The sequence below is a fragment of the Euleptes europaea genome, chromosome 7 (assembly GCF_029931775.1).
Source record: "Euleptes europaea isolate rEulEur1 chromosome 7, rEulEur1.hap1, whole genome shotgun sequence".
Lineage (NCBI taxonomy): Eukaryota > Metazoa > Chordata > Lepidosauria > Squamata > Sphaerodactylidae > Euleptes > Euleptes europaea.
The window spans coordinates 43854900-43880110 of record NC_079318.1 but is presented as its reverse complement, the minus strand read 5'-3'; the positions used below and the strand labels follow the sequence as shown (position 1 = coordinate 43880110).

At 41.5% G+C, this 25211-nt stretch overlaps 1 protein-coding gene across 1 annotated transcript in view; it reads left to right on the top strand.

Annotated features, from left to right (window-relative positions):
• Nucleotides 1-25211, top strand: part of CAPN13 (calpain 13) — a 117399-nt gene that overhangs the window by 68507 nt on the left and 23681 nt on the right. The window contains exons 16-22 of the mRNA XM_056853364.1: nt 3226-3283; nt 6496-6569; nt 10776-10844; nt 11074-11152; nt 15578-15694; nt 18532-18587; nt 19447-19585. Coding sequence (XP_056709342.1) covers nt 3226-3283; nt 6496-6569; nt 10776-10844; nt 11074-11152; nt 15578-15694; nt 18532-18587; nt 19447-19585 — 592 coding nt within the window. The remainder of the gene's footprint in view (nt 1-3225; nt 3284-6495; nt 6570-10775; nt 10845-11073; nt 11153-15577; nt 15695-18531; nt 18588-19446; nt 19586-25211) is intronic.

Sequence of the window (25211 nt, the reverse complement as noted above, 5' to 3'; positions counted from 1 at the left end):
GAAGAAAAGTGTTCCTTAAACAAGCAATTAGCAGTAACCCTTGGCTACAAATATACCTGGGTATGTATATCATATTTTACTCTGATCAGAATTACTTTCAGTTTGCAGTCGCTGCTTTTGGAAAGCAGACATCAGTCAGTGTTTGGATAATTGATTCCCATTCTTTCTGAGCCGAGCGGCATGCGTTCACAGGAGATGCTCTTAATGGCTTAATAAACTGTTACAAAGGACTCCTTGACTTAGTCAAGAGAAAAATTGCTGCCAAGAGCCTCTGCACAATAGACCTCTCACAGCTAATAGTTATATCAACGCATAAAAGGTGAAAATGACACTGCCTACTGCGAATCATGCGCAAGGTTTGTCTCCGGGGGCACTGGGGGCAAGGAAGGAAGATTTTACATGGCTCATGAGTCAGGCAATGGCAAGCTGCAGGGGCAGTGGGCCGGATTCTCAGCTCTCTGATGCCGTGGTAGAATGGATGACAAAGCAGCCAAAGTGCAGCACAGCTGCTGCAACTCCAGATTATCCTGGGAGCAGATGGCAAAAGACCAGCGGAGAGTTCTGCTGTCTCATGCCTAATATCCTCCGCTGCCAATTACCTCCAAATAAAAAAGAAGTCAGACTTTAAGGTGTAGTGGTAATGCAACGGCAGCTCTGGGAGTAGGAGAATCGCTACATCAATACTGTGAAAAGGTCAGATGGTAGAATAGATCTGGCATTAATCTATGAACAAACTGGTTAATGACGCTCTTTTTAAAAAAATGCATAGAATGCTCAGACTTTGGTGGCTGTTAATAACAATGTCAATAATAATGCTTAACACTTATGTAGTGGTTTCAGTGTTCAAAGCACTTCACAGTAGGGACTGTTGAACACCCTCTGGTTCAGCTCATTTTCTCTAGGCCAGTTGCAAACAAAGAGCTGATTTTTCATTGATACTGCAACTGTTTGCAAACAGATCAGTCAGCCAGTGGTTATAAACAAATGTTTCTTTTGGGGGGAGGGGGAGTCGCTATTTGACATTAGTGTTACTGAGTCTATTTTATGTATGTGCATTTTCACACAGCCTTATGGGCATTGTAGTTCTACTCTCATATCCTTTAATGGCCTGACCCAACTGTCCATGACCTTGGGGGAAGAATCAATTTCACTGACTTCTCATATACAAAAGCAAGGCAAGGAAATGAAATGAAACATCACCACCATGGCTTTTATTTAGCTACAAAACTGTCCAACAGCTGTTTGACTCGGAGAGCAGCAAATCAAACAAATCTGAGGCTCAGCTTGGAGGTGATTGCGGCTGTTGAGTATTGTATGTTCACCTGCCGAACGTGTCCCCCTGCGAAGTTTGCAACATCCCTACTTCACATACAATATCAACTATACAACTGACAACAGTTCTGTAAAGAAGGCCAGTGTTACCCCCTTTTTGCCCTCAGGCCTAAAGACACTTAATTTATGCATGGGAGATTTTGCCTTGGATTTGCCACTCTCTAGATGTACATTTTCTCTATCCAAATTCTCATGAAGCTGCCTTATACTGAATCAGACCCTTGGTTCATCAAAGTCAGTATTGTCTACTCAGACCAGCAGAGGCTCTCCAGGGTCTCAGGCGGAGGTCTTTCACATCACCTACTTGCCTAGTCCCTTTAACTGGAGATGCCAGGGATTGAACCTGGGACCTTCTGCATGCCGAGCAAATGCTCTGCCACTGAGGCACAGTCCCTCCCTTCTCAAAACTCAACAATAAACCCCCATGCAGAGTTCTGAGATCTCAGATGGGGGAAATGTGCACCTAGAGAGCAGCAAATCCAAAGCAAAACCTCCCATGCATAAACGGCCTTCGAGAGTGAGATTAGATTTGAACCATTAACTTTCCATATCACAGCTCATTCTCTCCACCACTATGCTATGCTGTCTCTCTGGGCATGCTGGCAACCCCAAACTAATTTTGTAATTTCTACTTAGGGGAGGGGCTTTGGCTCAGTGGCAGAGAATCTGCTTTGCTTGTTCAATCTACATTGCAGAATCTGCTTTGCAGGTTCAATCCCTGGCATCTCCAGCTGAAAGGGCCAGGTAGTAAGGGAAGTGAAGGGCTTCTGCCTGAGACCCTGGAGTGCTGTTGCCAGTCTGAGTAGACAATACTGACCTTGACAGCCCAATGGTCTGATTCAGTATAAGCCAGCTTCCTGTGTGTTCTTTATTAGACATAAGTTAATGAGTTCTGACAAATACTGTCCACATACTCACTGCTCTATCTCTAGGTTTTTGGACAATTGCAAAATTTGTCAAAGGGCTGTCATTCCCAGGTGAATGCCACTCAATTTGGGACGCACACTGTAACATTATAAAGGTGTAAACCTAAAATGTAGCAAACAGAACTCAATATATGATGCAAAAAGGGATCTGTCCGACAGCAAATCCAGTTCTTGGTTAGGAAAAAGTCCTCAAAATGAAGAAGCAAAACTTAAAGCTAAGGCAGGATCTCAATTCCTACAGTAACTAAACAGAAAAATGAAGTGCAGCCAAGGAGAACGGGGGGGGGGTGTCAAATGTGTATTAACCAGCTGACATGCATAACTCTTTTAGATATGAGCAGACAGCCTGATGTCTTTCCCTACACATTTCCCTGTTGATATGACTGATTTCACTATTCAGGCCATGATGGAAAGCTCATTCAACCAGTCACCATAGGAGCTTTCTCCTTCTGAATAAATATTTCTGGACTGCGATAGCCTCTGTAATCTACTTGTTAAAGTTTCACTAGTAAAGCCAGCTCAATCTATGTCCCTACAATATGCAAACAGACAGAGAACGTTGAAAAATGAGAAGAGAATGGGTTTTAAAAAAATCAGTACTAAATTAATAAATAGATGTAAGAGATAGTAGCAATACGTTCAGATTAACAGAGCATCAGAGCAAAGACAGCTGCATTCTGCACCCCTCTGACATTTATTACCAATTATCGTTCTTATATACCTTACTAATGTTCTTGCTGGAACAGCAGAAAGAGCTCCTGATGAGAACTGCCAAGTAACAAAAGCAGCAAACAAGCATAACTGTGTAGAGATATGAGCGAGAGGGAGGGAGGGACGGAGGGAGGGAGGGAGATTCTGAGATTCCTTTCTTGGGCAAAGTTTGCAAATCTATCAATGTGAGTGAATGTTATTTACACAGAGACAAAACCATATCCCTTATAAGCACTTTTCTTATATTCTCTATTAGAGATCCTACCTGGATGCTTCACAACTGCAAAAGATCCTTAATGATGTATTCCTGAAAGGTATAGTTCATTTTTATGGTCAAGTATGATTTTGGAAGTTATCTTTTCCTCAGTCCAGGGCCCTGGTTGGCAACTAATTTTTAATGGGGGCTGTATTTTGAACCGAGCAAGAGTTGAAGAGCCAGCAAAAGTAGCCATATCCAGTCAGTCGTTCACATACTCCATGGGAGCCAAGACACAAGGCCCAAACTAGAAGCACCATCAGCAGGCTCATCTTTAACATGTATCATGCAGAGGATGTAGAATCCATTTGGAAAAGTAAAAGAGACAAACAGGTAAAGGGGGTGTTAAAGCTTCCATGTACGCTGCTTAACTTCCTGTAACTCCTCATTGTCCCTGATTTATGTCTCTTAGCTAGGCTCATATCCAATATTGTACCCCAAGGGGATTGTGGGTTATTGGCAGCTCTTTCTTCAATCCTGGGCTGCTTGCAAAAACTACAATAAGAGCACGTAGAGTATGCTCATCTCTATACCTAGGTCTAAACTTGCCGCAATCTCTCCCAATGTATTTTGATTTTCTGATAAACCCACGATACAGATGATTATTTATGTTGGCTAGACTGAATGCCATTCCATCCGTGGAGTTAATGGATCATTTAAATAGGGTACCGTAATGTGAGAGAGTATGTCAATGTGGTTCTGGCCAAATAGACACTCTTTAGCATTCCTTGTTTAGCTGCGACCTGCTCAACGATGCTAGAGACGGATGGATAAAGCCTTTTCTCTGGAAACCTGTGGGTGAATTGGATAATTTGAGGGTTCTTTTAGCAGGGGTAGATTTTAATACTACATTGGCAGTTGCCAAGTTTCCCCCCCCCCCAGTCAATTAAGATAAAAATACTAATTTTCTTATTGATTATCTAGATATCTCTCTGTGTGTATGTGTGTGTGTATAGTTCTTGTTCCTTAATGTTGATCTTAGTGTGACAACATTCAGGGCTGAATTGGTCATATGAACAGTATCATTAAAGTACAGAAAAGTAGCCCAAGGGAGAAAAGGACAGACCGAGGGGCTCCAAATGGCTGCCATTAAGTATAAACCCATTGATTGATGCCTATGCATGCAACATGAGCCTAAAGACCCTTGGAAGGCTGCTGCATGTTGACTGAATTTGAACATTATGCTGGCCAAGAAGAACCCCAGATAGGTCAAACATTTTAAGCACCAAGCAAGGGCCTGAGACATGGAAGCAGGCTATTAAAAAGCAGTTTGCTTAATAAGGAGAGGGGTTCTTGGAACTTAGGTTACTCTGCAGAGGAGGTGGGAAGTCCCCAGGGACTAGACCAAGTTTCTGTTACCCATCTCTAGTTTAGAATACATTACCTATGAGATTTTTGAAAACATTTTAAACTCCTTGTTCCCTTAAGGCAGAAAATCTTATCTGTTTTTCATTGTTACAAAGACTTGAGAATGTATATGGGTTGTGCGATGCCATCTCCTATAGTACCCCACACTAGGGTTGCAAACCTCCAGGTACTAGCTGGTAATTTCCTGCTATTACAACTGATCTCCAGCCAATAGAGATCAGTTCACCTGGAGAAAATGGCCTTTTTGGCAATTGGACTTTATGGCATAGAAGTCCCTCTCCTCCCCATACCCCACACTCCTCAGGCTCCACCCCAAAAGCCTCCCACCAGTGGCAAAGAGGGACCTGGCAACTAGGGTTGCCAACCTCCAGGTACTGGCTGGGGATCTCCTACTATTACAATTGATCTCCAGGCGACAGAGATCAGTTCCCCTGGAGAAAATGGCCACTTTGGCAATTGGACTCAATGGCATTGAAGTCCCTCCCCTCCCTAAACCCCCATCCTCCTCAAGCTTCGCCCCCAAAACCTCCCACCGGTGGCAAAGAGGGACCTGGCAACCCTACTGGCAACCCTACCCCACATTAACAGAGGCCTGTGATCATTCAGATCATAGGTGGAGAGTGGGAGCATTAGGCCATCATCTTTTACAGCTAGTTTGTTCAACAAGAGTAAAGTTACTGCACAGCACAGGACAACTTGCAGATGCTGAGTTGGCACTTCAGCAACATGAATGAAGCAAGATATTCCCAAAGCAGATCCTTGCACCCCACCCCTTTAAAAATCTCCTTGTGAGGTAATAGTATGGGGTGAAGTATGGAGCCTGCAGTAGAAAGAGTGAATCAGTAGAACCAGCACCTCAATCTGCCATGAACTTCTCCTCCATTCACTGAATGACTCACATAAGGGAAAGGAGAAATAAAAGGGCTGCACCAGTCACAGGAGATAAAAAAAATAAGGCCAAGGAATCTGTTAAGCTTGCAGTGGTTTTCCAAAGAGTATAAGTTCAGTAGCTCCCCTGAAGAAGCCTCTTGGGTGAAACACGTAGGGAATTTTATCTGAGTAATAAATATATATTTTTACCTATTTTGTACCATCGGCCTTGGCCTTATTTTTTTAATCTCCTGACTCACAAAAGAGGCCATTCTGGGGCAATTTTGGCTTATGATCCTTTCCCACTGCAATTGTCCCACCCCACATCCTATACTGTTGATGAAAGATCCCTGATCTTCAGAAACAGCTTTTGGAGGTCACAGGACTGCAGTGGGAATGGGATGGGCAAAGAGTCATTCCACAAATTTGTTTTGTTTACTGTGCTTAGGATCCAGCCCATTGTTCCTATAAGGGAAAGTCTTTGAGACAGGGCTGCTGAGAGGCATCATAGCTCCTAGACAAAGATTTTCTCCAGGGGTTCCCCTCATACCATTCTGCCTCAACCCAACATATAAAAGTTAACTGCATGACTTCCCTGGTTCCATGTATCTCCAAGTAACCAGAGTACCTCCTTTCAGTGCCCCTGACACAAGGGACTTGAACCCAAATGTTCAGTGCTTTTCCAGTCTCTGCAAATGCACGTGGAATGGTTCCCGTGATGGGTAACATACTGTGCTGAGAATTTATGTTAAGCAAATAACCTTATGAATCCCCTTTGGGCCATTTCTCAGGTGATGTTTTGTCTTGGGGAACAGACTCTAAGTACCAAATACATGCTAGCAACAAGTGCATTTGAAAACAAGGTTAAGTCCTTTCCGGTTCCTTTTGCAAAATATCAATTGTGAAGCAGCCCACAGTGGAGGTCTCCCGTTTCCAAAAACCTGGGGTTAAAAGCAAGCCATTCTTCTACTGCTACCCTCCCTAACCTTTTTATTCTTTGTGTCTGTTGCCTTCTGATTTATCCATTTATAGATCTAATGGTCGGTGGGGGAAGAGGAGATAGATTCAGCTTCGATTCATGCAGGAGCCTTTTAGCTCTGATGGATGTATCTTTTCCGCAAATGCAATAAACCTCCCTTATGCTGCCCTTCCTCTCTTTGAGTTATGGCTGTGCTGAGCTTCCCTTTGCAGGAGCTCTGTGAGTAAATATTTGCCATTAGATCTGCCCACTACATATGTGAAGAATCTATAAATTGCCATGCTTTCCTCTCTGTGGACCACTTCTATAAGACGTAGGGGGAAGGGTAAGAGTCTTCGGAATGTCAGTCCATTCTGCAAACTAGGGTTGCCAACCTCCTGGTAGGTAGGGCTGCCAAGCTCCAGGTACTAGCTGGAGTTTTCCTGCTATCTCCAGCCAATAGAGATCAGTTCACCTGGAGAAAATGGCCGCTTTGGCAATTGGACTCTATGGCATTGAAGTCCCTCCCTTCCCCAAACCCCACCCTCCTCAGGGTCCACCCCAAAATCTCCCGCCGGGTGTCGAAGAGGGACCTGGCAACCCTACTGGTAGGGCCTGGCGTTCTCACAGAATTACAACTGATATCCAGGCTACAAAGATCACCTCCTCAGGAGGTAGGGTTGCCAGCTCTGGGCTGGGAAATACCTGGAGATTTGGGGGTGGAGCCTGAGGAGGGTGGGGTTTAGCAAGGGGAGGGACTTCAATGTCATAGAGTCCAATTGCCAAAGCGGCCATTTTCTCCAAGTGAACTGATTTCTATCGGCTGGAGATTAGTTGTAATAGAGGGGGTTCTCCAGCCACCACCTGGAGGTTGGCAACCTTAGCAGTAGGAAATGACAGCTTTGGAGGGTGGACTCTGTGGCATCATATCCCCACTGAGCTCCCTCCCCTCCCCAGAGTTCCTCAGGACCAACCCCCCCCCCCCACAAATCTCCAGGAATTTTCCCAGCCTCAGTTGGCATTGGCAACCCTATCGCATACTGCTCACTGCCAGGGCCTGAATAGGATGCATAGGGATGCCAACCTCCAGGAACTAGCAGGAAATCTCCTGCTATTACAACTGATCTCCAGCCAATAGAGATCAGTTCACCTGGAGAAAATGGCTGCTTTGATAATTGGACTCTATGGCATTGAAGTCCCTTCCCTCCCTAAACCCTGCCTTCCTCTTGCTCCGCCCCAAAAACCTCCCGCCATTGGGAAAGAGGGACCTGGCAACCCTAAGGACGCAGACCATATTCACTTCAGTCTCCACCTTCTCCATCCAAGAAAATATTATACTGCATGGCAAAGCATACAAATCTTAACAATGTCTACAGCCAGAGTTCATTTCTCAAACAAAGTCACTCTCTCTGCCTAGGAATGCATAGGTAGTGTTTACTTTCAAGTAAATTTCCCCTCTGATTAGCATTTCTATTTATATCTGGGGGAAGGGAGAGTCACAGACTAACTCCCATGTACAAGCACACAAACTTAAGAATGCAGCTTTAATTATGCATGAGAGCAATGTATTGTGACCTTAAAGACTCAGAAAAATGTCAGACCTATGTGTCTCTTTCCAAAGAGGCGCTGGAATTTATTGACATGGGTTGGGACATTCAAGGCTCAGAATGCAGAAAACCTCAAGGCCGTCGTTAGGGTTGCCAACTTCCAGGTACTGTAGGAGAAGGCACCATGAGGCTCACTATTCTAAGACAAAAAAAACATGAAATAAGGCAAAGCTTATAAATTACTAAAGTACATTTTACTATGATGGAGACAAATTACCTGTTTACCCATGACAGTGTATATAAAGGTGGCTTTTAGGTAGCATATATAAAATGCCTTTTAAGACAAACCCAAAGATTTCTCCCGGCAAGGCCTGGACATTTTGGGGGAAGCAAAAGACAAGAGGCTGAAATCTTTCTAAACACAGAGAGCCTCTCAAGTTCCGCTTTTTCCTTCGGTTAGGCTAGCAGGCTTCCTGTTGAAGCTGCAGACAGAGAGGATTCAAAAATAACACAGACAGGGAGGAGATTTGAGAGAAGAATCTTTAAGATTTATTCTGCTTTAAAGCATATATATATATTCAAAGTATAGGAATGTTTTATATATAGATTAAAGAAATAAGAGCAAGGACAAGGTTCTCTTCTCCCATGCTTGAAAGACTATGCAGTTGTCTATGAAAGGGGTTAATGAACTGCAATCACTGGATTAGGGAGCTGGAAAGGAAGCAGCAGAGAGATGGGAAGGGGTGACCTGATTCATTTATGGATGGGGAAATCTCCTTCCAGAATATCTTCTGGATCTACAGTGAGATTCTGCAGAGTCCCATTGAACCCAGACAGTGGCTGCAGAAAGTCAAAGCATCATGGCACAGATAGACACAAAGCATGGGGAGAAGAGGAACTGAATCTTGGCAGCTCACTATAAGCTTGGCAATTAAGGGTAAAATAAAAATTATACTTAGGAGAATAGAATATAAATGCAGATATATTTTAGATTAGCTTATATTGCACTATAAGAAATCTTAATAAACTTAAGAGATTTGAAAAGGGCAGTTGTTAGGTAGGAGAAGTTACTTCCTGTTTTATAACTCAGACTGGCTTTGCAGAAAGAATTCTAAAATAGACATGCAGGGGAGACAGAAGAAGGAATTATTTTAACTGAAAGGAGCTTTCCAATAGATAGATTAAAATATTAGATTTGCAGATGAGAGAATTAGTACACCTTTAATCAAGGTTAAAATAGTATTCCTGTAGGGGGGCTGGATAAAAAAATACATTAAACCACTACTGATTCAACCCCAAAAGAGGAAGCATGCTTACTGAAGAGAAATACATGGGCAAAATTGAAATATGCAGAGTAATAAGAATTAAAGGAGATTTCTATGGGAAACAGGATCTATACCATGAAATAGATTGCATAGTTTCTTTCTGAAGACAGTACAGGCTCCAGCAATATACTGTTTAAATGAAGAATGATTGTGTAAAGGTCTAATGGTTTGGAATATTGAGGAAATACTGTGCACACAGGCTAATTGCTTCATGATTAAGATGAGAAGACAAATCCAAGAGCCCTCAACTATTGATTTTTGGATTTAGCAATAAAGTATTGGAGGATTTTAGATTCCCATATAGAATTAAAGGAAAGGTTAAAAGTTCAGACAGAACTTAAGATGGATGGTCAGAGATGGGAGGGGGAGTCTAGGGAGCCTGGAAATCTACCAAAGGAAATCTTAACAGATGGTCGTGAAATAGGGGAAGTGAACAGTAGAAACCAGTCAGTAATAGGGTCTAAAACATCAGAAATAACTTACGCTGTCAGCAAGTATTTTGTAAGATAAGCACACATGACAAATAAACAACTCAAAGGACATGGGATCTGAAACTTCGATAATCAGCAAACTAACCATTTTAGAAATGGGTGTTTCAATGATGTCAACGTATACCATGTATGGATTTTAGGGCGGCCGGGAAAGACTGGCTTTATCCAATCATGGGAAGCCAAAAGGGCCAGCGTTCGGGCATCAGTAGGGGGGCTGAGCCTCTGAAGGGCTATAAAAGAGCAAGCAGTGGACCATTTTCTTTGAGCAGTTAGGGAACTTGCATGTGCTAAACTGTCTCCCATTTATTCTGGCCAAATAAATGCTTTCAACAGATCTCTCTGTGTCTGGTCTTCTCTATCCCTAATTAAGATTGGGTAAAGGGGATAAGAGTGTTGATTATTGATTATTGATTGGCGTTTCTGACAACTATTATATCAAAGAGCAAACAAAAATGAAAAAACAAAACAAGAATATACTACTTCGTGAACGTGTTAATGCACACGGATAGTGAACCTCATGAGTCTAGAATAGTGAGCCTCGTGCTGCCTTCTCCTACAGTCTAACTACTTGCAGTATAGGTTTTAACTTCCAGGTGCTAGCTGGAGATCTCCTGTTATTACAACTGATCTTAAGCTGCTAGAGATCAGTTCACCAGGAGAAAATGGCTGCTTTGGCAATTGGCACATCCCTCTCTCCCCCTGCCCCAGGCGCTCCTTCCCCCAGCTCTGTGCCTGAATTTGAGGAAGCTGTTAAACGTGCAATTTTCTACTTGCAGTTTGAATTTACCCCCCTCCTCCCCACACACACCATATCATATATCTAAATGTGTCATTACATTCTTAGGGAGCAAGAGGTTAGAGCTCAGAAGGCACATCAAAGGACACTTCGGTTTAGGACAGCTGTCCACCGTCAGCCAAACTGCATTGCACATATTTGTATATTTACATGCAATTGAACTAAAGCTTATTTAAAACTTGACTATACATACAGTTCTACGATAATGGAAAACTCCTACTGGAAGAGTTTCAACGGCTGTGGAGGTATCTCAACAAATACAAGGTCTGTGTGAATTTATACTTCCAAATTGGTCTGTTTTTCTGTTTCGTACTGCTTAACAGTTAATGATCTTGAGTTCTTTAATGGAGTTTCTCATTCACCAATAAATTATTACAGAAAATAAATTCCCAATACAGAGTGGGAGGGGGATAGGTATTCTATGATAATTCATAAAAAACAGTAATTGAATCTAGACATTTCCACTTTTAAATCAAGTGTAAATATTTTCTAGGAGACTTTTAGATGGGCAGATGAAAACAAATCTGGATTCCTGGACATTTCCGGTTTGAAACGAGTGGTACAGATGGCAGGTACGCTAACTTTGAACATCATTTCAATTTTCAGTTAAATTTTGAAATGTAGTACTTTTTGCTTCTGGGCTCATTAGACTTTTAGTAGAATGATGAAGGATGATGCCATGGAAATGAACTTCCAACTCCCCCCCCCCCACCTTAGACTTCATACTAGACTTGTGCATTTCTTTCATAATTAATCACAATAATGAAATGGGATGTTGTGTAATTATTGTAATTTATATGAAAATGAAACAGATTCCCCATCTAAACAACCTATAACAAAAAAGCCTGTGATTTTATTTCATTTTGTTCTCTTTCCTTTGTTATTGCAGTCTTACCTCTCTCTGACTCTACTGTTTCCACTTTTACAAGGCAGCCAGCATTTTCCCAATAAGGGCATAAGCTGCTTTCCTTAAAGAGGTTGGGGAGGGGACAAAAAGGATCTGGGCTTTCTTGACTGACTGCAACTAAGATTACATATATATGTGAGGTATAACAATACTGAAGGATATGGGTAGGTTTACTATGTATGAGTGTAAAGTTGGATAATGAAGAAAGCTGACATGAAGAAAGTAGACTCCTTTGGGGTGTTGGAAGAGAGTGTGGAGGATATCATCGACCACCAAAAAACAAATAAATGGGTACTAGATCAAATCAAGCCTGATCTCTCCCTAGAAGCTAAAATGATTAAACTAAGACTATCATACTTTGGTCACATTATGAGAAGATAAGACTAACTGGAACAGACAATAATGCTAGGAAAAGCTGAAGGCAGCAGGAAAAGAGGAAGACCCAACATGAGATGGATTGACTCTGCAAAGGAAGCCTCAGCTCTCAGTTTGCAAGTCCTGAGCTTGGCTATTAACAATAGGATGTTTTGGAGGATACTGACTCATAGGGTCACCATGAGTTAGAAGTGACTTGGCGGCACTTCACACACACACCTTTATTTTACCTGACTCAAATTTGGCAGTATGTCTGTCCTATGGGTAGGGTTGCCAACCTTCAGGTTGTGGCTGGAGATCTCCTGCTATTACAACTGCTCTCCAGTCAATAGAGATCAGTTCACCTGGAGAAAATGGCCACTTTGGCAATTGGACTCTATGGCATTGAAATCTCTCCCCTCACCAAACCCCGCCCACCTCAGGCTCCCCCCCACCCCGAATCTCCAGGTATTTCCCAACTCGGAACTGGCAACCTTACCTTGGGGAGTGCTGAAATTCCCCCAAGAAGGGGAAGGGGGGATCTTCAATTGAAACAAATGGGGAATTATGAAAATAAAACAGCAGTAACAAAAGAAACAATAATGAAACCATATGGAACAACCCAATAATGAAAGAGCCGCTTTTGGAATTGATAACAAAAATGAAAGAAACACAGCAGACTCCCATGCGCAAGTCTAGTTCATACTGACATCTGCTGAGCAGGGCTGGAATTGGAAGCTCTCTCCCTACCCCGCCCCCAATTCCTCATTGAATAGTTTTCTGAGTGCATTTATATATGCAGCCCCTCAGGTTGTATAGAGGAAGGTGCTGTCCAATAATGCTACCTTAGAGATGAGGCTTTTAGATGGTTATATGGCTGTTTAAGTTGCACTAAGATATTTTTTGTTCTCCCCTGTGGGGATTGGAAAAGTCAAAGAGAAGGTAATCAAATGACAGCCCCGAGCTTAGTACAGTCATTTTTTTGGAGGGGGGGAGGTTCTAAGCCCCCTTAGAGACAGCAAGTCCTGATGTGCATTTGGAGGCAGAGGAAGATGCTCTGAGCACTCCTGTCTGGAATTTATCACTAATGTACTGCATCAGGGAAGATGCAAGAAAGGTATTGTGATAATAAAGGCAATAAAGTGTAACATTGGAAGGGAAATTGCTTGCTGTGCAAACTTTAAAGGCAAAACAAACAAACATCACAAGTACGGAATTGAAGGAAGGTGTGTGTATGTAAAATGAATATTGCAAAGTCAGCTTCCCTTCCTCCACTAGCTGAATTTAAGAGAATATGTAATGTGTAATGCACACCACAGTGTTCACCAGCCTCCCCCCCCCCCCGCTTATGTTAGCTAATTTGTATCTCTCAAATGAATTCCCTCCACCTGGTTGAGGCAGATTTCCTGCCCAATTACTGATAATTGGATGTCAAATGTGTTGCAAATATCTGCTGCTTTCATATTGTCCATGTGCTTTCTCGCTCTCACCTTTATCATTGACTGTTTATAAAACAGCCCTCAGGCTAGAAGCAGACCATAAAAACAGGGTAAAAAGGACTGCTTTGGCCTGGCACCTAAAGGACAGTAAAGTGAGAGGCCATTCGAAAAAGTGAAGATGTTTCTTCTGTGACAGAAAGCTGTCAGGAAGAAAGTAGATTCCTTTGAAATGTGATGTTGGAAGAGAGTGTTACAGATACCAAGGACTGCCCAAAAAAACAAAAACACAAATAAGTGGGTTCTAGATCAAATCAAGCCTGAACTCTCCCTAGAAGCTAAAATGACTAAACTGAGGCTATCGTACTTTGAGAAGACCAGAATCACTGGAAAAGACAATAACGCTAGAGAAAGTTGAAGGCAGCAGGAAAAGAGGAAGACCCAACATGAGATGGATTGACTCTAAAGGAAGCCCTTAATTTGCAAGACCTGAGTAAGGCTGTTAACCATAGGACGTTTTGGAGGACACTGATTCATAGGGTCTCCATGAGTCGGAAGTGACTTGACAGCACTTAACACATACTGGTTGCCATCCATTGTGCCTCTGCAGAAAGGGGCTCAGAGAGCAGGGCTTGGGACTAGTGGTGTGTGTGTGTGTGTGTGCGCGCGCGCACACGCGCATGTGAGAATGGTCACTAACTTTGTTCCCCCAAGTGGCTGCAGTGCATCATCTAAGGCCTTGCTGAGACATTGCAAGGGATTCTGGGGCATATCTCTTGGACTGCATACTGGTTCGCTAATGACAGCAAGATATTGGGATGGTTCTGCTGGTATGCCAGTCCCACATGGAGAAAGTCTTCCAATGATAGCCTGTTTCAGTCTAGAAAGTATATACATCTTCTGGTGTAGCAAGCACTGTTTTGACTGTCAGTGAGAATTAAATAGGATAATCTGATTCTCACACCTTCCTAAAATAAGAAGAGCCCTATAGTACTGGGCCAAATATGTAACTAGTTAAGCATCCTGTTCCGAAAAATAGCCAGCTAGTTACCGCTGGAGACATTCCTAAAGCAGACCATGAAGACAAACTTTGTCCCGTATAGGTTTTTTCTACAACATCCGATATTCAGAGGTAGTTTTGAACGTGGTGGTTCTATTTAGCTAGCACAGCTCATAACTGTTTATAGGCCATACATTTGTTGATATCCTTTTAAAACTATTTAAGCTAGTGATCGTAATCATATATTGTGTTAATAAATTCCATTAACTAATTACAAGTTGAGTACTTCACATGAGCCTGCTTTTGGAGAAAGGGTGAGATGGAATACTTTAAATAAAGAAACAAACCTTGTCACTTCTGAACACATTACCAAATCAACTTCATTGATCCTTGCATACATGCCCTTAAGATGGCTCATTATGTTATAGTTGGAGAATCTTGGTTCTAATGGCTTAACTATGGATTCAATCAGTGTTTTCTGAAAGTAGGGGAAAAGAAAAAATGGAGAAAACAATTGTTCACCATGCCTTAAAATGATTGCCTTACCTCCATAAATGAAGATTGGGTCTGAGATAAGATCTCTTTGGTTATCATTAAGGTTGCCTCATTTTCTGGCAGTGCGTTTGTGCCTTTAATGGCCATAAGACAAGCAGAAATCTATCTGCTGAAGCTTTTCAGTGACCGGAAACTTTCCGACAACCCAGTCATTTCATTGCAAGGTTGGGCATTCGTGACTTGCCCAGAGCCACAGAAGGTAGGGCCCTAGCTCAGTGCCACTTCCCCCCACGGCACCCATCCCATGTTCCAGGGAAAGTGGGCGGTTTCTTTTAAAGTTGCAATAAATATATCATGGTGATGGGCCCAAGATAAAACTGTTTCATTTTTAAAATGCAACACAACTTGCCTGTGATTATTATATTAAGGTTGTACAGATATGGGGTTTCTATGTTTGAGGCTGGGTTGACGTGTGCAGCTGAATAAGGTGGTGGAATGGGGCATGCCACTGTTCGATACTAGCCCATAAAATAAAACACCCAGTAGTGGGGAAAGGCAACTATAGATGCTCGGAGGTACTCTGGTAATTAAAAGTGTTATATATTATTGTCTGTGCATGTTTGGGGTAATGTGCTGGCCATACAGTGGTCATGTACCTCCTTTGGTTGTTGAGAACTGTAATTGTGGCTCTCCATAATCTGCAGAGTGACTACCACTGGTCTAAATGAACACAGTTCTCTATAGCTGCCAAGCATTATGGTACTGTGTTGTCTCCTTTTTCATCTTCTCCTCCTGTTGCCTGTAGGGCTGAGTGTTGATGAGAAGCTTCTCCAGCTAATGGCAGTAAGATATGGCGACTCCTCTATGAGATTCAGCTTTCCTGATTTTGCATGCTGCATGATTCGTCTTGACATCATGGAAAGTAAGTCACACGACTGTCCATTGCAATGGTTTTTCTTTTTAGATAATAGCTTGCAAGGAACTGAGTGAACTAACTCACTTTTAGTTCCAAGATGTAGCAGATTTCTAGGATCACTTGGAAGGGCCAGAAAACAAAATGCAGTCTGCATTGTATTCCTCACTTGGATGTGCTTTTGGATCCATATCTCAATGCACATCTGATTTATGCTCACAGTTTTAATGCCAGCAAGTGGTATGTATGCATGGCTGCTTCTAAAAGTTCTCCTTAGCTGGGTCAGGAGAACAGAACATAAAACTTTTCTTCCCCCCCCTTCCTTTAAGAAGAACTTTCCCCACACTTTCTAGTTTGTACTGAAGAGCCAGAATAACAGAAGAAAGATGCATGTCAAATGGTTCTGTTGGCCCTTAATTCATTTTCTCATGCTGAAGAGTCTTGATTTAGGATAGTGGTTTATCTCATCAAACAGACAAAACAAACAGCAGTAATAGTTCAGGTTGTGTGCATTACTATCTTTCTTCCCCCACCCCCTTTGATAAGAACATAAAAAGAGCCCTGCTGGATTCGACCAGTGGTACATCCAGTCCAGCATCCTGTCTCACACAGTGGTCAACCAGTTACTCTGGTTGATCTTCATGATAGTATGGATTTGACAGGATGCCTCTGAAAATGCCTCCAGTTTTTATCAGAGAATCGTTTTAAGTTAAGAAATGAAGAAGCAAAGCGTCCTTACATTTCCATAATTTATTCATCAGACGTTAAATTTTTACACACTCCTGCTTTAAGGAAAGCCAATTTGATCAAAGCACGTTGCATGATATGTGCAGAACAAAATGGTTTTAAAGCTAAGAAAAGTGGGCTCGCACCTCCAAATCTGCCTACAATAAGCATCTCAGAATCCACCAGTATCTTTCAATTATTATTTTACAGAAAGTTTAAACCGCCTGAAACATTTCTTTAAACACTTGAAAATGCTGCCGGTGGCATTTTCTCAGGAGATGATTGCTGAGATAAATGGGAATAACAGACCATGCGCTGCTAATGTGAATGGAGAATGGCTAGTGAAATAAATAAATAAATAGGCAGATGGGCTCATTAAAACGATTATTCATGTTCTCTGGATAACCATGAGCTAATAATACGTAAATCAAAAACATCTCGCCTTTTATCATTTTCATGAAAATGGAGGTGGAAAAGAACTAGAGATTAAATCACACTTAAGACCATAATATTCATGCACCATTTTATGCTGAGATTATTAGGTTAGGACTGCTAGACTTGCGGTATATAGCCAGGAAGAGGAGTTTTGCCTTGATAATAAAGACAAATACCCTTTTCTGAAGTCCTATATAACGTTTTTATATTTTCATTTCCCTCAGAGTGTTTGGTCATTAGCCACATACAAGCATAACATGTTGTTCTTTCCTCTAATTTCCCCCTTCCTTGAAGGATTTTGCATGCACAAATAATTTGTTCTATATTACCCTGATAAAATGGAGTGTTCCATGTTTATGCATATGGGGGGGATTCAATTACTTATGTCCCTCTGATGGAACAAGAGCAGCAAAGAAAAAGGCACCAGCAGAAGAGAAAGGCAGCATCCAGATGTCACAACAACTCTCTGTTAGTCTGTGATGGGTATGAAAATAACTTCATGGTATACTTGTGCATTCCCTTCTGTGCCAGGCCACAGCTATGCCAAGCTATACATGGTTCAGACCCAGTGTTGGCATTCCAAGGAATCATTAACATTTGCCACATACAGAACACTACAAGTGAATGCTCATATGAAGAGAGAAATTGTGGTGTGTCATTAACATATGCATACCTTTTATTAGTACTGAGATACTGGATGTGAGAAAATATTAGTTTTCATATTTAGTTATCTATTCTTTGGCATGACATCTACAGCAAATCCATCATCTGTATACTAATAGCGATGGGCCAAATCTGAGGATATTAAAATCCAGTGACTGGAGCTGTGAATGGGCAAGACAGATCTTTTTACAGACCTGAAAAGGGGCCCAGGTTTACAGAAAAATGTGAAATCTAAAAAAAATCAAAAAACATGGGGGAGTTTAAAAACCCCAAAAATGATAAAAGGAATGCCTGCAGCTTTAAGCAATGGATTTCCTCAATGGCTGTTGCTAGGCAACCACAGCATTCCAGGATTCAGTTTATGTGAGTAAAAGACAGGGCCACAGGGCCCTTTCCAGGCCTATTTTGGCCTTTGAGGGAGGACTCATTGGGGACAGGCCTGAGTTCTAGGGTTGCTAGCTTCAGGTTGGGAAATTTCTGGAGATTTTGTGGTGGAGTCTGAGGAGGGCTAGGTTTGGAGAGAGAAAATGTCTCAGCAGGGTATAATGCAATAGTCTACCACCCAAAGTCACTATTTTCTCCAGGGGGACAGAACTCTACTGTCTGGAGTTTAGTTGTAATTCTGGGAGATTTCCAGGTCCTACGTGGTGGTTGGCAAACCTAGACCTGGCAGCAGTCTTTCAGTGGCTTGATACCCCACCTTTGCATGTCTCAACTAGGCCTGGCTGCTTGCTATTGTTCAACAGCAGCCATCCTATGAAAACCAGTGTGGTGTACCAGTTAGCGCTTCAGTGCAGCGTCACTTTACACCTTGCATATTGTTGATCCTTCAATTATTTTTTCCTCATTATTTGATAGAAAAAGATGTTGCTTTATTCATTTTTGAATTTTTAAATTTTATTGGCTAAATGCAGCAATAAATAAAAAGACCATGGTATTTTTTAGAATTGCTTCTTTTTCAATAGTTTTACATACTCTCCTTGTCCATTTTCATAAAATGAAATTTATTTTGTACTATCCAGAGGCCTTTCATAATTTATCTGGAAGTGGGAGACAAATCTCTTTCTCTGAAAATCAAGTGAGTAGTGTTTATTTCCATTTTGCTCTTTCTTGCTTTCCTTCAGAGTCCTTTGTTTTCATGCTTGGACTGAAAGTCTTTCCCCCTCTCAAACAAAATGCAATCACTTTTTATATACATGCACTTCTAATCAGCTGTTCTGTTAACAACAGTGCAAGATGCTTTAGCAAGAGAGGACTTCTCTTTGGCACATTTAATATTTTTCCAATACAGAAGATAGTGCTTCAACAAAGTTACTGTCATGCTATAATAAACCAGTGTCCAACTGTCCAAAACCACCCGACGCCAAGAGTCTTAAGATAGATCTGTTATCCTCTAAGTAATAACTTCCAGCACTGTGTACTGAAAAATACAAGATTTTAAAAGCTACATATTAAAAATGTTTCTTGACTCCCATTTTTCTGACCCTTCGAACTTACCAAGGAAATTCACAGTGGGCCAGGGCCTTAGAGGGCTGTTGGGAACCAGAACCAAGCCAAACAAATTCCCAGCAGCACTGGCCACTGCTGCAGGAGACACCTGGCTAAGATTCAGCCAGTAGAGATGAAGGGCTTGAGGTCACTTCCTCCTGCTCAGCCAGCAGCTGGACCAAAGCCAAGATGATCCTGCAGTGTTTCAGCTTGCTCCTGGACTATTTTATCAGCTTAATTTGTTTCTGATGGTTGTCAAACAACATTTAGACTGAGAAATGAGATCCAAATGAAGAGACTAATCTAGGCAGATAGGAGTGGGTCTAGTAGTTCCTACTGAGTTATAAGGAACAATCTGGGACCCTGGACAAGGGAGGCCAGTTCTGACCAGTGGTCAGAAAACATGCATGCCATAGACTTGTATAAGTGTGAATGTGCTCCATTTTTAGTTCAAGCACAAATCCACACTGAAGTGGCCCGAGTATATGGAAAAAAACCTTCCATATGTAGAGTCCCTCTGCCAAACTAAAGAAGCTGCTATCTTAGGTTCTACACCCAGTTTGAAGGAATTCATCCTCTATAAGCTTGGTACAATCACTGACAGAAAGAAAACAGGAATAAAGTATATTAAGGGGAATAGAATGAATATCTGGGTAGGGAAATAAGCAGACCTCAAGCAGTCAAAAGAGAATCAACAATCCAAATGTCAGTGCTCCACACTAGAAACCCATTGTGAAAAGCCAATTACTCCAGGTATCCAGTTAATATGTAAGTCACACCATTTGAGACGAGATGCCAAAGGCAAAAGAGGAAAAACAAGAGACAGAAAGGAAAGATGGCTATTAATCCATGCAGGTCTGTGTGGAGATCTGTTTTAGCAGCAAAGAATCCTAAAAGGGAAAGATAATCTAACGTGTCAACAGATGCTCCACAACTCACTTGACAGGGTAGATATGGGCAGGCACTTTGTGGATAGATGCTGGCCCCAGTTGTAGGACAAGCAGCCAAGTTCAAAAACAAATATTTTATTTCCAGGGTTGGAATGTGGAAGAGAGTAAAGTGGGGGAGTTTGTGATATAAAAAAAGGTCCTGGAAAAAGTTCTAAATAAGCCAAAAGAGACATGAAGTGAATTGGGGTTTTGGCAGGCAATTCAAATACCATAGCTTAAATTTGATCATAGTTGAGAACATTTATTTGGGAAAAGTTAATGCAAAAAAGAAGAGAAGAAGAGATCTTTTTTTAAGCCTTGATTGCCAGGTCCTGGGTGAGGCAAGGTGGAGATTCTCTCTTGAAACAGCCCCTACTTCTTCTGTTCACTTCTGTCCACTGTCATGTAAATGGATTAAAACCTGTTCAAAAGTCTGATGTGACATGCAGAGGCAAGGTGATGCTTGCCTCAAGATGGAAGGTGTTGTGGTTGGGGGGGACAGAAATATGGAGGCTGCATTATAACAACTGAAGCAACTACAGCTGGGGGAAACACAATAGCAATCAATAAGGTCGAACATTCTGCTCCAACCCCTCCCAAGCTTTTTTCTGCCTGAAAATCCAAACAGGTTAACATCTGGTATAGAACACTAGCCCTTCTATGTTTTACATTGATTATTTCATGCACTAATTTCCCTTTTCTTCCTTTCTCTCAGTGGATGTCAATGACCATGTATTCCTAAAATGGTGATATGGCTCTATGCATGCTGGTAAGAATTTCCCCAGATGTTGCTATAGAAACGAAATGTTTACTATGAGCTCATTCTTTGTTTTTTATATTATTTCATTCAATTTGAACCCTGCCCTTTATCAGCCCAAGTTGGGCTCAGGGCGGCTTCCAACACTATATGGTTAAAAACATGAATGTGAAAATGCAAAATGAAAACAACATACAGGTTAAATGAAGGCCGTCTAATTCATACATGCTATACTAAATAATAAATAATTTCCTAAAAGTGAGGGGGCGTAGCAACTGTAACAGAAGGCCAATGATCTAGTCTAATAATAATATCCTCATTCTTGCTTTCAATCAAGCAACTTGAGGGCTTTAAGTAAACAGCACAGCACAACATACAGTCAAATTCCAACTTGAAGTCCCTTTGCACCACATTTCATTTCCTCTCTAGATTTCCTATAGTCAGCAAGAAATTTGAGTTCTCAGGCCCTGGAACTAAATTTAATGAATGGATAATGCATCGACTTTTCGAAAGGCCTTGATCCTGCAATTATTTAACCCAGCCGTACTTCCAGCCTCATTTGCAGGGCTAAATGTTCAACCTGATCCTACACTTGCTTGCTCCAAAGCAATGCCCACTGAGTTAAGTTGAAATCACTGTAGAGTAAAGGTGCCTAGAATGTCAGAGGTCCATTGAGTCCATTATCCCAACATCCAACAAAGAGATATGCAAGACAGCTTTTGTCTTGGCTATTGCTGGGACCTGACTGCATTTTTGATCATTATAGTTTAATGTAGAGTCAGTGAGAGCGTGCCTAATGACAGCTGCTACAATAGGCAGCTTCAAAATGATTTGGGGAAAAATAATATAAAAGATAAAGGCAGTAGTTCTCAGGCTCTTGGTTGGGACCCCCAAAAGTGATATAACCACAGTCCTCTGTTCCTAACTCTCACGTGCCCTACATGATAGCAAAGTTAGGATAGGAGATTTATTCTTAGGGTTGCAGGCATTCAGAAATGCTCCATTGGTTTCATGGTGTAGGAATTCTCCCCTTTATTCACCAACATGTGGTTATGGCTGCCAATTGTGATGAAGCTCAGGCGTGAAATAGCTCCCAGTAAGAAGATGAGATGGCTGAGAGAGCTTTTCCCTCATGGTCAGGGGTATTTCTCTCCTCTCCCCTCCCCTCCTTTTTGCTAGACTCTCTCTCTCTCTTTCTGTTCCAAAAGAATGGATGTCAGTGTAGAATTTGGTCTCTTAGGTATGACTTTTCTATCCTTTGTTCTTCCCTGGCCAGGACATCTGGATATCCATTGAGTGAGATGGCTCTTGTGTTGGGAGTGGAGTCATTTCCGCCCTGCTTTTCCTTTGTGTACCTGTTGCTCTGTAAAAGGCACTTAGCACTTTCAGAGCATATGCAGAGTAAAGTCCCAATTATTATATAGTTTTGACATAAATTCTGGGGCGTAAGGCATTTTGCCACAGGGTGCACACACCATCTTTCAGGAGGAGAGTAACCCCGTCCAATATGAACCACTTTTTCTATATGAGCAATAGCCCACCCCTCACCCATAGCACTTCTGGCTTGTCTGGATTAAGCTTCAGTTTATTAACCTCATCTAGTCCTTCACTGTTTCCAACCTTCAGTTTAATCCTTTCACTGTCTCTCTGGATTTTGATGGAAACAAGAGATAGAGCTGTTTTTTATTTGCATATGAATGACACTGTTCCCTGAATCTCCAGATCATCTCGCCCAACAGTTTCTTGTAGATGTTGAAAAATATGGGGGACAGATCAAACCATGAGCCTTTTAGGGGAGAGGGTTATTTGGGATTTTATTATATTCTGCATATTTTAAATTTGGATTTGTAAACTTCTTGGAGCCACCTGAAAGCATGGGGTATAAATATTTTAATAAATTCAACCAACCAATCAATCAACAGGCACATTCATTAACCATAACTTTAAAGGACACTGGACTGTAATCCCCTATTAATGACCCCTCCAGATATAAATTGCTTTTGAAGGTAGAATTAGAACTCTAATTCAGATCTTCCATAGGTTTCTGAGTTTCAACAGTGCTCACAGGAACTGAAAATACTTGTATGGGCTGAAGCCAGAACTGCCTTCCTCTGCTGGAAGCAGTCCAGCATTATGAACTCCATGAATCATGTCTAAACTTATTAATTATATTATACAGAAAGGAGGAGACAACACATTTGTTTAAGAACCATAAATTAAAAGCCTTTCTTTGGCAATAGTCTACAAATGTTTAATGCATATTTAACTTACTGTAGGATTTTTCTTTTGGTAATTAAAAATATCATACATGTTTTTGATGTCTGAATTTCATAAACTAATGTATAGGTGCAAAAAGGTCTGTGTTTAATATTTTTCCTCCTTTTAGGTTGCTCACTTCTCATAGTGATGTAGCGTACAACATAAATTCCTAAGGAAATTTTGAAAACAATTTGGAAAACAAGGCACTGCACGTTGAGGTCTTATAGATTGGAATAAAAAGAAATTCAATATACTCGTAATAGAAAGAAACATTAATGAAATTCTAACAGCCTGGACATAACCTGGAAATTGAGAAAGATGAAGTAAAGATATACATGGAGGTCAATGATGAAAGCATGGAAAGGAGATGTCTGCTGCATGTCCTTCACATACGGTTGCCAGCTCTGGGTTGGGAAATACCTTGAGAATTTGGGGGTGGAGCTTGAGGAGGATGGGGTTTGGGGAGGGGAGGGACTTCAGCGGGGTACAATGCCATAGAGTCCACCTTCCAAAGAGGCCATTTTCTCCAGGTGAACTGATCTCTCTTGCCTGGAGATCAGTTGTAATTCCAGGAGATCTTCAGCTACCACCTGGAGATTGGCAACCCTACATTTACAAGTTAAACATTTTGAGAAGAGTAAAACTATCTTGTTCATAGTTCCATTGGTGACATATCCTACAGCCAAAGTAGCCTTCAGTCTGTGAAGGGTTATGCTCTCTTAATATTAATTTTTTTATTGGTGGTAGTGATGGTGGGGTAAGGTTATATCACTGAAATTGCAACCATTTTGGGGACAGTCCTGTAGGGATTGAAAAGTTGGGTATAAATTTAATACATACAACATTTAGATTGTTTTCAAGATGCAACTAGACTTAAAATGTCAAAATTCTCAATTGAAAATATGAATCACCAAAATAAATGAGTGTTTTTCTCTTGAGTATATATGCATGTGTTTTATTGGTGATATATTATCTGCAACAGCTAAGAAGAAAGTTGGGCAGATTTTCAATACAGTAAGACAAATCTGTTTTCTTGCTCTCCTTGTTGATGGCTCAGCCCCCTATTAGGACAGGTAACACCTATCAAGTCAGAGAGTGAGTTTTGCTTTACTCCCCCCACCCACCCAAAAGTGGTGAGGATTCTGTTACCGGAGAGCTTTGAAGCAGAGAAATATTCAGCATGTGAAATTTCACTTATCTCTGTAATACTGTAATACTGTGAAGCCACACCCCTTGGGAAGATTGGCTTTCCTCATAAAAGGTAAATGTTCTAGTTCATTTTGGAATAATACACTTTCACAAAACCATGGCTACTCATAGCAGTCTTAGAAAAGGGCAAGAGTCCAGTAGCACCTTAAAGACTAACAAAAATATTTTCTGGTAGGGTATGAGCTTTCGTGAGCCATAGCTCACTTCTTCAGATACAGCTAGAATGTGAATCCATCTGTCTTTAAGTAGAGGAGAGTGAATTCAGACAAGCATTAGTATGTAAATGTTAACAGTATATAAATGTGAATAGCAGGCGTGATGGGATTAGGTGTGGTATGCAGAAGAGTCTGTGATGTCCAGGGGAGAGATGGGTGTGGAGAAATCAGCATTGGTAATGAGCCATGAATGCAAGGTCTTTATTCAGCCCAGGTAAATGCATTGACTTTAGTTTGAATATCAACTGTAATTCAGCAGTTTCTCTTTCCAATCTCCCTTTGAAATTCCTTTGTAAGAGAACTGCTACTCTTAAATCTGCAACAGAATGTCCTGGAAGGTTGAAATGTTCTCCCACTGGTTTTTGAATATTGTGGTTTCTGATGTCAGACTTATGTCCATTTAATCTTTGTCTAAGAGACTGACCTGTTTGTCCAATGTAGATTGTGGAAGGGCATTGCTGGCATGTGTTGGCACATAGCAGTCTTAATAGTCTACAAAACAGTGGGCATTTTTCACATGTCTACACACAATTTATAATATTTATCAACTGGCTGGGACCCACATAGCCGTCTTTTAAAAGACAGCAGCTCCATGTCTAGGGTTGCCAGGTCCCTCTTCACCACCCGCGGGAGGTTTTTGGGGTGGGGCCTAAGTAAGGTTGGGTTTGGGGAGGGGAGGGACTTCAATGCCATAGAGTCCAATTGCCAAAGCAGCCATTTTCTCCAGGTGAACTGATTTCTATTGGCTGGAGATCAGTAGTAATAGCAGGAGATCTCCAGCTAGTACCTGGAGGTTGGCAACCCTATACATGTCTTTAATATCTGCCTTTGACAAGAAAGACAAT